Raw genomic sequence first — 12,135 nt, forward strand, 5'->3', positions numbered from 1 at the left:
AGCCCCTCCCCCAGGAGGGCTTCCCTACAAGGCCTCGGCTGTCCAGCAGAGCTCCCTAGAACCCAACTAGCTCCCACCAGACATGAACTCTGACCCCGAGCCTTCCAGGTTGGGCTCCCACCTGGGGTGTTTCCTATCAGATGGAGCCCACCCCACCCTCGTCTCCCACACCCTGGGCCTGTTTGCAGACCCCTGACCTGCAGGCACCAAAGGCCCAGGGTCTCCAGAGAAACTGCCAGGGGCATGTCCACCACCACCAACCCACCAGGGAAAGTGACTCTCCTAGCGGGGAAAGTGAAGCCTCGGGACGCACAACCACCCGCCCGCCCGGATGAAACCATCAGTGATCAAGGCCCCGGCTGCTGAGCACAAGATTCGGAGGCAATGAAGAAACGCTGCCCAGAGACCACAATTTAATGCTCGTTGCTGCTCACAGACCAGGGCGTCCAGAGATTCTGGAGTCTGCTCACATCCAGCTCCCAGTGTGCCTGGGGCAGGCGACACCTCCTGGGACCTTCACCTCGAGCATGCCTCTTCATCGCACTGTGGAGGCAGCAGGAGCCCCATCAGGCCAGCCATGCCCCTGGGGCCAAGAGCCGCTCATCCCACCCTCCAGGGCCATAGACCCTCCAGGGGTGTCTAAGGCCCAAGTAGGAGAAGCATGTTGGACAGTCCCCTCCACGTGGGGCACAGAAGGTCGGCCACCCGAACCATGCTAATATGGGCTACAGTCACATGGGACAACCCCAGCCCTCGTAGGCTGAGAGGACAGGCCACTCCTCTTCTCTGCAGCCGCTGAGTGACCCCCTGTCCTCCAGAGAGGCCCTGCTGTGCCTGCCCGTACAGTCACCCTGCCCCTGGCCCATCACCACAAAGTGGGGCAGGCAACAGTGACATCCTGGGGCTGCCGTAGACACAGAATCACCTAAAGCCATCCAGGTCCAGCTCAAAGTCTGGCCACATCAAGCGCACAACCCTGGGGAGTTTGCGGGGGAGGCATTCTAAGTGCAGTGCCCACCCCAGGCCTGGGCTCACCTGGGGCGGCTCACTGGGGCCAACCTCTGCAGAGATGCCCAAGGCCTGCAGGATGCTCTCCAGTGGGGCATAGTCACCCGGGGACTTCTGGACAAAGTGCAGCAGCACTTTATCACCACCTGCAGCAGGTGGAGGTGGGGGTGGAATGGTCAGGGTGCCCCTATGCAGCCACCACCCCACCTGGTTATGGAGATGCATCAGCTGCTCTGGCCACACCCTGTACAGCTAAGAGGACACCGAGAGCTGGGCCACACTGCAAAGAGGGAAACTGTGATTAACAAGCCAGAGGGAGGGAGAGAGGAAGGGTCAGGGCAGAGTCAAGTTCAGCAAGACCTTCCCACCTAAGCATGTGGCCCTGCAATCCCCACCCCGTGACCACACATTAACCCCTGATGCCCGTGCCCTAGCCCACCTTTGGCAACCACCAGCAGCCCTCCGCTCTGCAGCAGATCCCCGGACAAATTCCCCTGGATGCCGACAGCCTTGGCCTGGAGGAGGGGAGCAGCCCAGGTAAGCCCTAGACAGAAGCCCTGCACCCCAGCCCCATACAACCCTGGCCCTCACAAACCTTGGCAGCCACTTCACGAACAGGCTTCCCCAGGGCAGCCGGCAGGATGCTCAAGCTGTTGTACCTGCCAAGACACAGCTGGCTCATGCAGGCTCTGACTCTGCACCAAAGACTGGGCCCCAGAGCCTGCCCCCGACCCTGACTCCACAAGACACACCCACCAGTTCCCACAAGCAAGCCCCACCCCAACTCTCCAGGGGCTCAGGGGACATGGGGCAGCCAGGCCAGCAACTGGCCCAGCCCCAGGAGCAGCAGCTGCCAGAGCCACGGGCTGGCAGGCCTGGGGCCCCACAGAGGGTATGGGGAGTGTGGACGGGGTGAGTCTGGGGATCTGGCTCAGCTGGCACCGCCAATCAGACAAGGCAGCCAGCCTGTAGCAAGGCACCCAAGGTGGTTGAAGGGCCCCTGACTGGTGCCCTAAGCCCAGGCCCCCGCTGCAGCCAGCTAGGGAGAAGTCCTGGGTGAGAAGCCTAACCTATAGCCCATAACAAACACAGGCACCCAAGAGAGACTGGTAGGGCTGACTGGAGCAGTGGATGCCCCCAGAGTCTGCTTGGCCAAGGAGAGGGTGGCAGGCAGAAGAAGAGGGAAGCAGTGAAGCCCGGAGCTCTCAGCTCACCGCTTGAAGCCCAGCTCCTTGTAAAACTGCTTGCTCTCGTCCAGGTAGAGCTCTGGAAAGCAGAGACCACAGTTGTGTGCCCCTGGACTGTCTTCCCTCCCCCACAAGCCCCCGCCCAGGGGGCTCACTCTCCTGCATCCGGCCCTCTGTTCACCCTTGGAGCCCAGCTCAGACACCCATGATCAGGAGAGGCAGAACAGGGCTGTGTCCCCACTGTTAAGAGGAAGGGCAGAGGCCCAGAGCGGGGGAAAAGGGAGGAGCAGGACTCTGTGAGGGCACATCACAGGTTGGAAAGAGAGGTGGGCCAGAGGGGTGGGGTGGGAGCCCGTGCAATCTGGGCTCTAGGCCCAGCCACTACTATTGGGCTTGTGGGGAAACTTCCGAGGAAGTTCAGGATCAGGCTCCTGGGGAGGTGGGAGGCTGGCAGAGGACACAGTAAAGACTTTTGGTCTTGATTCCAGGCTAGAGTCACCACTGAGCCCTCCACAGTGGGAGGAACATCATGGCTGGACAGGCAGGTAGGGGCCACAGCTGGAGGGGGCAGGGGAAGGTAGGAAGTACGAGAGGAGGGCAGGGGAGAGGATACAGGAGCATGTCAAGGCCGCTCCAGCAGAGAAGGGTCAGGGCTGGACCAAGAGGAGGCAGGCGAATGCCCTGAGTCTGAGGAGGAGAGGGGTCTCATGGCGGTTGGGCAGTTGAGGGGCCGGTGCTGGGGGAGGAGGGTGGGGAGCGCAGGCACCTCCCGCGAAGTAGCCACCATCCAGGAACTCCTGCAGGCCCAGGGCCTCTGGCCCCACGCCCACCAGGCGCACGCCGTGCTGATCCAGGAGCCCCTTGAGGTTGCTGAGGTCCCGGGCGATCCAGCGACACACCATGCAGCCGAAACGCCGCAAACCGGCCACCACGCACGCCTGCTCCTGCCACAGGTTCCGCAGCTCTACGGCCTGCGTGTAGGCGGGTAAGGAGCGCCCCCAGACCACGGCCTGCGAGCACGTCCACACCCCGAGCCCTGCGCCAGGGCCGCTCACGTCCAGCCAGCGCGCCTAGCTCCCCACCCCCACGGCCCCCCGCCCAGACGCGGGACTCGGATGCCGCTGCCAGGTGCCGGGGCGCACCCACCGCCCTGAGCCCGCCCGGCCTCACCTCCCCGGTGACCGCATGCTTCAGGACACACGCGCCAACGCGGGCAAGGTCCACGGTGCTCATGGCGCCGGCCGCCCCAGATCTCAGCCGCGAGCCCGGATCCCCACCAGCCGTCTCCGCCTACAGCCCAGCGCACTACTCGCCTCCACCGCGGGCACGCCCCAGACGTCGCCCCGCCCCACTATGGGCGTGCGCTGGCCCCGCTCAGCCCTGGGCACGCCCCCCCTACAACCCCGCTCCGCCCTGGCCCCGCCCATTGCAGCGGTTCGTATGCAAAATAGCCCCTGTATTTTGTGTCTACCGCCATACCATCCTGAACGCGCCCGATGTCTTCTGATCTCGGATGCTAAGCAGGGTCGGGCCTGCTTAGTACTTGTTAGTGTTTAGATTTTGTACATGCGTGAGCCCGCCAGCCAAAGATGCTGCTGGTAGCGGGCGGAGCTTGGCAACCGGGCCGCAGGCACGCGACCCGCCGGAGTAGAGTGCTGCGACCTGCCCAGAGCAGCGGGCTCGATCCTGGTGTGCGGGAAGATAAGGGGCGGAGCGGCCAGGGTCCTGGGATTCCGGTGGGGTCCCATCTGGTGGAGGAGCCCGAGGGTAGCCCGAGGGCCTAGCTTTTCCGTGGTCTAAAAAGACCAAGATAAAACGTATCTTGAAAGTCCATGACAGTGCAGCGTTTTCTGAGTTACACGTCCGTGTTGGCTTTCATCATAAAGTACCGTCCATTATCATGCCAGCTAAACATCTGCTTTAACCCCCAAACTTTGGGTAAAACAGACCTGAAAGAAACAACAGCAGTTTGCTAGGTGCCTTGTGAATTTCTCATTCCTCGCGACAGCCTTGCGACGCCTTCCAGTACGGCTCACTTTTAGCAGCGAGGGTCCTTAGCACGGAGGCTGAGAGGCGGAGCCAAGGCAAGCCGGACAGCGGAGTCTCACCTGAGTGTCCCCTGACCCCCGCGGAGAGTCTGCGGTTTCTGGCCGCTCCAGGCCCCAGACGGCTGGAGAAGGAAGCCACAGCCAGCAGCCTACCTGGGGTTTGGGAAGAGGGGCGCCCCCTCTTGCTACCTCACTGTATTCCACAGGGCCCCCAATAGGGGGAACACGAAGGCCCAAGATGGCTGCTGCTGCCTCCAGCCTGCCGCTGGGCCTGGAAGGATGAGGGTGCTGGGGTGGCTGGAAGTCCAGGCCCCAAAATTGAGTTACTATGTCAAAAAGAGAAGGATTTCATTTCCTGGGTATTGAAGGCAGGAAGGAAAGGCCATGCAGAGACTAACAGGTAAGAATACTGGAGTGGGTTGTCATGCCCTCCTCCAGGGGATCTTCCCAGCCCAGAGATCAAACCCAGGTCTCCCGAATTGTAGTCGGATTCTTTACCATCTGAGCCACCAGGGAACTGTTACAGTAAGACAATCCAATTTGCAGAGATTTGAACAAATCCTTCAAACCCGAGAAGATGCATAGAGAGCACCAGCAAAGCGGTGCAACATCATGAGTCAACAGGGAAACCCAAACTGAAACCAACGGAACAGCCAAGATTAACGTCTGACCAAATGCTGAGGAGCACACAGAGCCATTGGGAATCTCAACACTCCCAGGGATGAATGGAACATGGAACAGCCACTTTGGGCCACAGATTGGCAAGTTGTTACGAACTTACACACACCTAACACAGGACCGGCCAATTCCCCTCCTGGGTAAATAAGGAAGAGAAATGAGAAGACATGTCCACACCAGAGGGCTTCCCAGGTGGTCCTAGTGGTAAAGAACCCGTCGGCCGATGCAGGAGACCTGAGACGCTTGTTTGATCCCTGGGTCGGGAAGATCCCCTGGAGGAGGGCATGACAACCCACTTCAGTATTCTTGCCTGGAGGTTCCCAAGGACGGAGGAGGCTGGAGGGCAACATACAGTCCATAGGGTGGCAGAGTCAGACACAACTGAAGCGACATAGCCCGCACACACGTCCACATCAGAACTTGTTTACAGAAGTTCAGAGCAGCTTTCCCAGTAATCACCAAGAGCCAGAAACCACCCAGATGGGTGAGTAGACACAAAGCGTGGCATATTCGTACAATGGGACCCTACTCAGCAATAAGATAATGAATCTTGGTGCACACAGCATCAGAGGAACCCTGCAGTCACTATGCTGAGTGAAGAGCCAGGCTGCATGACTGAACTGATGTGAAATCTGGGAGCAGGCAGACATCACCACGAGTAACAGAGATCAGGGATGCTTGGATGGGGCTGGGGCCTGCCTGGAAGGTGGGCGGGACTAATAGTGAGGGCTGCCATGGCAATGTACCTGAGTCTGGAGGGTTTAAACAAGAAAAAATCATTTCTCACAGGTCTGGAAGCTGGAGGTCTGAGATCAAGGTGTCCAGGGTCAGCCTGAGGCCTCCCTCCTTGGCTCGCAGATGGCTGTCTTCTTGCCACATCCTCACCCACATCCCCCATGTCTCTCTTCTTAGGAGGACACCAGTCCCCTGGGACCAGCGCCCCTCCCTTCTACCCACCTCCTGAGAGCCTGTCTCCAGACACAGCCACGCTGGGAGTAAGCACTTCAACACATGAATCCAGAGTAGATGGGACTCAGGGCAAACAGACACGGAGCAGAATGCAATTCCCGAGGGCCACGAGCTTTTTCCCTCGTTCAGTGCTGTCTGTGTCCCCAGCACCTGGCACTGAGCAGAGGCTCAGAACAAACCCAATGGGTAACAGTGAGGCCGAGGATAGCTGCTTGCCTGCCTCGTTGCTCTCTCAATGAACAGAACAGCACAGCCAGTGCCCGCAAAGACACGTCAACCAGGTCTGACCGAAGACGGAACACAATCGCAGTCAGGCCACAGAAGTGACCCTGCTGATGCAGTGACTGCTGCTCCTTCCTGCCTCAGCCTCAGCTCCAGCCTCGCTCCACCTGCTCAACGGGATGTACTGAGATGCTCCATCATCGACTTACCCTCTCCCTGACAGTGAAACCTATCAGAGCCTCTGGGGCTCCCAGGCACAAAAGCCTTTCTGTGTGCACCATTTCTTGTTTGTAAGGAATAGACTCCAGCCTCTATGACCTTCCCTGAGTTCCAAAGAGCAGATTCAGACAGTTGCTAATCAGGGAAGGAAGGGGACAATGGAGGAGAGCAACTGAGGCCAGATTAAAGGAGTGCAGGCCCTGCCCACACCCTGATCCTTAGCAATCCCACCCCTGAACCATTGCTGTAAACTCCTCATCAAATCCCCCTGGGTGGGGACACCATTTTTCAGGGAAGGCACCCACCATGGGCCCCTTGCCTGATAAAGCTTCTGGATCTGGGGATGGGGGATGGAGGGATGGGAGTATGGGGGAGGGGGAAGGGCTGCCACAGACAACCTCCACTTTCTCCTCTATCCTCTTCTGCAGGCTGTGAGTTTTGGGAACTGCATGTTTCACTTTTACGAGAAAAAGGCTGATGAGAACATGGATTAACATTCACTGCTGGTCAAGGCCACGTGACCAGGACACCCCTGGGAGCCCCATACTGTCCCCAGAAGGAAGCCTTGTCAAGTATTCCTTGCCTGCTGCACCCCCCATCCCCCACCCTCCACAACGGGCCCTCACTCCTCCGCGCTGGACTGTGGGATTCAGAAATGAATCAGGTCTAGTCCTGCCCCCAGGGCCCATGTCCAGCACTCCATACACTCACGTGGCACAGCAGAGCTAGTCACCTTTGTCACCAAAAGGTGGAAGACACCCAGGAATCCAGCCACGGAGTAATGGCACCCCCATACAAGGGAGGGTTATTCATCCAGAAGAAGGGATAGAGCTCTGGCACTCGCCACAGTGTGGATGAACCTTGAGGACGTGATGCTACGTGACAAGCTGACGTCGTGACCAGCACCGAATGACTCCAGTCACGTGAGCGTCTAGAGTAGCCAAGTCCACAGAGACAGCAGGTGAAGAGGGGGAAGGGGAGTGAGTGCTCAATGGGGACAGAGTTTCTATGGAGATGATGAGAAAGTTCTGGAGACAGTGCTGATGGCTGCACAACAATATTTATATCCTTAAGGTCGCAGAATTACACACTTAGAAATGGCTAAGGTGGTAACTTAAAGTATGTATGTATGTTTTATCACAATCTGAAATTAATGATTCAATAACGTTTTGTTTGCAAAGAAAGCAAGAGCGATCCTCGCGGTTTTGGAATATTCTGTATCTGGACCCAATCAGCACCCCCAATCTGATCCCTGTACTATAGTTGGTCCCCCCATCCCCGACCGTGCCATGCAGCATGCAAGACCAGGGGTCAAACCCACGCCCCCTCACCCCTGCAATGAAAGCATGGATTCTTAACCACTGGCCGGCCAGGGAAGTCCCCCTGCACTAACATTTTGTGAGGTGTTACTGATGGTGAAGGGTGCATGAGCTCCTTCGTGTTGTTTCACACAATTCCCTGTGAATTATCTCCAAACAAAACGTTCAACTAAAAGAATATAAATAAAAAGGAAGCATGTGAACTAAAGGTCTGCACGCTACGTGCAGGAAGAGTTGGCCAGTTGGCCAGGCTCCTGGGCTGTAGACCCTGCATCTTTGAGGTGCCACCCTGGGGTGTTGCTCCAGCTTCCTTCCTTGGACAGAAAAAGGAACCACTGCCTCCAGGAGGTGATGCTGGAGGGTGGGGCCCCGGGGCCTGGGAGCTGGTGTTGTCCACCTTCAGGAGCTATGGTTTCCTTTTTAAATGTGAACCATGATCATGTCCTTCCCCCAAACTGTTATCAGGACATTAAAAAGATGCTCACCCCAGCCTGTCTCCTTTGTTTCAATGTGGTCACGGGCTTCATTTCACAAAGAAAACCTGGGACATGAGGGGAATGTTGTCTGGCCACAGCCTGGTGAGAGGCTCCCCACCCCCAACTCATGGGTTCTTGCCCTTTTGAGCAGCACTTGTGAGGCAGCCCTGAGTCTCCACCACCTGTGACATGGACGTGGTCAACCTATCCCCCACATTCTGCTGCTGAGATATCTGACACGTGACAGATTGGCTCCCTGGATTCTCCAGCCAGCTACACTAACCAACTGCCCAATTGACCCAGAAGCAGAGGACCGTGTCCATGGCCCCAGCCCCGCCCCTGGACCAAGGTTCCCAGATAGGCTGGTGGGGAGGGGGGCCCTCCAGGGCCCAGGGACCAGGCAGTCACCCGCTGCACAGTTGAGAGTCTCTGCCCGCCTCTGATAGGGAAACTGGAGGGCTCTGAGCCAGCGGGCCTTACCCTGAGTCCAGGCTCCTCAGGCCTCCAGGAAGCCAAGCTCTGTGTAACCCACATTTATTAAACACCCACTAGATGCTGGGGAATGGGGCAGAGGGATGGCCCATTGGTGGCTGCCCCCTCCCCTAGAGGAGTGACCTGCTGGTAGGGGGAGTAACTGGAGCCCTGAGCGTGGAGCAGGGGGCTCAGAGGTGGAAACTTTCATTGGGAGATGGCTCACAACCCCATCATCTGGAGCCACTCCAGGCACAGAGGCAGCGGTGCCATCCACAAGGCTGCTGCCTGCTGCTGTGGTCACCACCTCTGCCCGCTGACCACCTTCTCTGACTTCTGCTTGCTCTCTGCATAGCCCACCCCTTTTCCAGAGCTTGACTGAAGCCCCACCCAGGCGGGGGCAGCCCCTGGCTGTCTGTCCACACCGGGCCTGGGGCAGGCTTGGGCCCAGGGACCCTCCACCTCCACCTCTGCTGAGAAGCAAGGGAACTCAGAGCCCCTTACCTTCTGGGAGCCCAGCCCTTCCAGGCGGCAGGACCAGGCCAGGAGACACCAGGGGGCAGCAAACCCCAGATCTGTGCCCTGGATGGGCTTTAGTCAGGGAGCAGGGGAGGAGCGAGCCAGGGGAAGGAGCCTGGGGCCACACTCCCTTTAAGATTGTGACCCCGCGTCCCCTCCCATACCGGTTCAGTGTGGGACACGGGCTGGGCCCAGGACTCCTGACTTCTCAGCCTTGCTGCCAAGGGAGGAGGGGGCTCTAATCATGGGGAACAGATGGGGGCAGATTGAGGGGTCCACGAAGAGGTACCTGGGGGAGCCTCAGTCCTTGCTCTGCTCAGTAATGTTGGGCAGCTACCACAGGGGCGGAAAGGGAACGAGGGAGGTTAGGGCCAGCCTCCACTGCTGAGAGGCACCAGCCCACCCCCACCCAATTCCTGGTGTGTCCTTTGCAGGGTCCCTGGGTCAGCAGGGTCACACTAGGAACGCTCTGCCGTGAACTGGGGACAATGTCGCTCTGGCTCAGAACCCACATCGTGGGCACCATAGGGAGCTCCCAGAGACAGGAGGCTCCCCCTAGGAGGCCTGGCTCAGGGTGGCCCCAGAAGACAGAGGGTTTTCTTTGTCCTTAGAGGCTGAGGGAGTAGACTGGGCAATGACCACGGTTCCAGGGAAGAGGTCAGCAGGGCAGGGATCCAGCCCAGGACACCCTGGCACAATGCCCCACCCCTGGAGGCCCAGACCCCTCCCCATGCCTTGGGCAGGGACCCCAAATCTCAGGGGTGGTGGTCCACTTGAGGGTGGGGCAGAGACCCAGGTGGAGTCTGCAGACCAGGAGCTTTATTCAAGCACCACGTGGTCCAGTTCTGAGACACACATGGTATGAATCCTGCACCTCTGCAATGCATACCCCTGTATCCCACGGGGATGGCATGTGCCCCTTAGCCCACTGATGTCCAGCAGATGGGCACGCCCTTCAAGGGCACAGCACGCCACCACCTCACTCCCACCCTAACATAAAGCATCTAGTCCTCTCCCAGCCTGAAAGAAGGAGAGGTGGAGCTGCAGGGCCCGGCTGGGATGACCAGGCACACCTGACCCGGCCCCACCCCACTCCCTGCCATGGACAAACTTGATCATTTACCGCCTTTGTAATATACAAAACCCTTGTCCCCAGGACTCCTCTTCAAGGTGAAGGCCTGGGCACAGCCCACAGCGGACAGTGGAAGGCCGGGCTGCTCAGCCTTGGCTGGAAAAGGAGGGGAACCACATTGCCTTCTTCGGGAGGAGCACTGCAGCTGGCCATCACGGCTAAGCCCCGACCTGGGACCCTAGTGGGAGAGGAACCTAGTGGGAGGGGAATGCCTTCGCGTGCGGCTCTGGCGGTGGGGGCGGGGGTTCTTCCGCAAGGCGCTCTTCAGCTCCACCTAGGTCTCCATCCTCACTTGGTGCAGGGAGAAGTCCGGAAGGCTTCTGGGAGGCCGCAGGTCACGCTTTCCCTGGATCCATCCGCAGTCTGAACAATGTCAGGGAGAGTGAGCCCAGCTGGGGACTGCGCGGGGGTGTGGGGGGGAGGGGGAGGCGTGCAGCGAGGGCTGTCTGGGGCCCGACCTCCGGGTTTGGGTGACACCCCTCCGCGACCCTCGTCAGGACGGACGCAAAGCGCACCAGGGATGGTACCACCCCCATCTCCAGCACGTCCCTTCCCCGGCTCCGACTTGACCTAGCGCCGCGCAAACTGCTCGAACAGGAGGGAGAGCAGAGCGGTAGCGAGGTGTACGCTGGACCCTGCAGGGACCCCCGCTGACACCCTGCGCTGCAGTCTCACCAGACCCGGATCAGGGTTCAGTCTGGGGTACTCACGGGGTCACGCCAAGGGCTGGGGCGCCTGGTGCAGGAGGGCGGCAGGAAGGCAGTAGTGGCGGTGCTTTTATGGGACTGGGTTGGGACTAGGGTAGGAGGCCCAAGGGCAGGCACGCTTCCCCACCTCCCCACGCTCGCTCAGCAGCCAATCGGAGGCCGGAGCTGGATGAAGCTTGGACGCCAGAGGCCGCTGACTGGTATAAGGCAGTGCCTCCGCCCCCAGCAGGTGGGGGTGTGGGCGGGACGCTCCGGGACACGTGGGCGCAAGCTGACTATCTCTGCTCCTGATACCAGTCCTCAAAGCCCCATGGCCCGGCCCCCAGCAGCCAGCAGCCTTGCAGGACTCAGGACCAGAGAAAGTGTCCCTCCCTGGGGTCTTGGCATACGGATTCAGTTCCTTCCCGGACACTGAGGACAGGCGTCCCCACTGGCCACGTTCTGGTCGCTGTCTACCAGTGACACATTTGGTACCTCCTATGAACCTCTCCAGTGGCTCACACCTGACCAGGAGCTCTCCCAGACAGGGGACCTTCTGAAGAAGGCCATCCTCACTGGGCGACAATTGGTGCGGGGTGCCCAGAATGTGGAGCCCCATGGAGACACAGCCTGAATCAGAAAAGGGTCCTACCAGCTGGGCTGCACTGAGAGGCCATTGCCTCTGCCCCCGAGAGTTCCCACACTCCCCCCTGCTTTTGAGAAGCCAGCCTCCACCTGCCACCTCCTCTGGGAAGCTCCACTGGCCTCCCCAGGCTGGCCCTTGTCTGATGTGCACTGGGCAGTTAACTCCTGAGGCCAGGCACCCTGCCTCCCCTCCTCCCTTACCCCACCCCCTGCTTCCTCCAGGACTTGGTATTTTGAAACATCTGAATTTAGGGGGCTCTGACACCAGCCCAGGGAAGTGGCAGTGCTGTCCTACGTCTCAGATGAGGACGCTGAGGTCAAGAGGGAGGCTGCGCCCAGCCTTCTGCCTTCGCCATTTCTCCCTCTTGTCACCTGCATGGTGTAGCAGAATGGGGTTGGGGCAGGTGAGGGTGTCTAAGAAAAAAGGAGGTGAGAGCAGCAAGGCAGCGTGCCAGCGGGTGATGGTGATCTGAGGCCAGTGGGGGAGTGGGAGAGGGCAGGCTGGTGGCGAGGCAGGCACAGCAGCAGGAGTGTGCCGGTCTGAGGGAGCAGGCCA

General features: G+C 59.5%; 1 protein-coding gene across 4 annotated transcripts; it reads right to left on the bottom strand.

The window, feature by feature from the left end:
* Positions 1 to 399: 399 nt before the first annotated feature.
* On the bottom strand, positions 400 to 3,534 carry PRXL2B (peroxiredoxin like 2B). Of its 4 annotated transcripts, none has more exons than XM_055583620.1 (7): positions 3,366 to 3,534; positions 2,962 to 3,133; positions 2,223 to 2,274; positions 1,604 to 1,667; positions 1,448 to 1,523; positions 1,036 to 1,154; positions 400 to 543 (listed from the first exon to the last, which is right to left on the bottom strand). In XM_055583620.1, the coding sequence occupies exons 1-7, from the start codon at positions 3,426 to 3,428 to the stop codon at positions 517 to 519; spliced, it is 573 nt and encodes a 190-aa protein (XP_055439595.1). In that variant the 5' UTR covers positions 3,429 to 3,534; the 3' UTR covers positions 400 to 516. The 4 variants fall into 4 exon arrangements, with proteins under 4 accessions (XP_055439595.1, XP_055439594.1, XP_055439593.1 ...); XM_055583619.1 differs by having other exon boundaries at positions 2,962 to 3,139; XM_055583618.1 differs by having other exon boundaries at positions 2,962 to 3,166.
* Between the last annotated feature and the right edge of the window lie 8,601 nt (positions 3,535 to 12,135).

The sequence above is a fragment of the Bubalus kerabau genome, chromosome 5 (genome assembly GCF_029407905.1).
Source record: "Bubalus kerabau isolate K-KA32 ecotype Philippines breed swamp buffalo chromosome 5, PCC_UOA_SB_1v2, whole genome shotgun sequence".
NCBI lineage: Eukaryota > Metazoa > Chordata > Mammalia > Artiodactyla > Bovidae > Bubalus > Bubalus kerabau.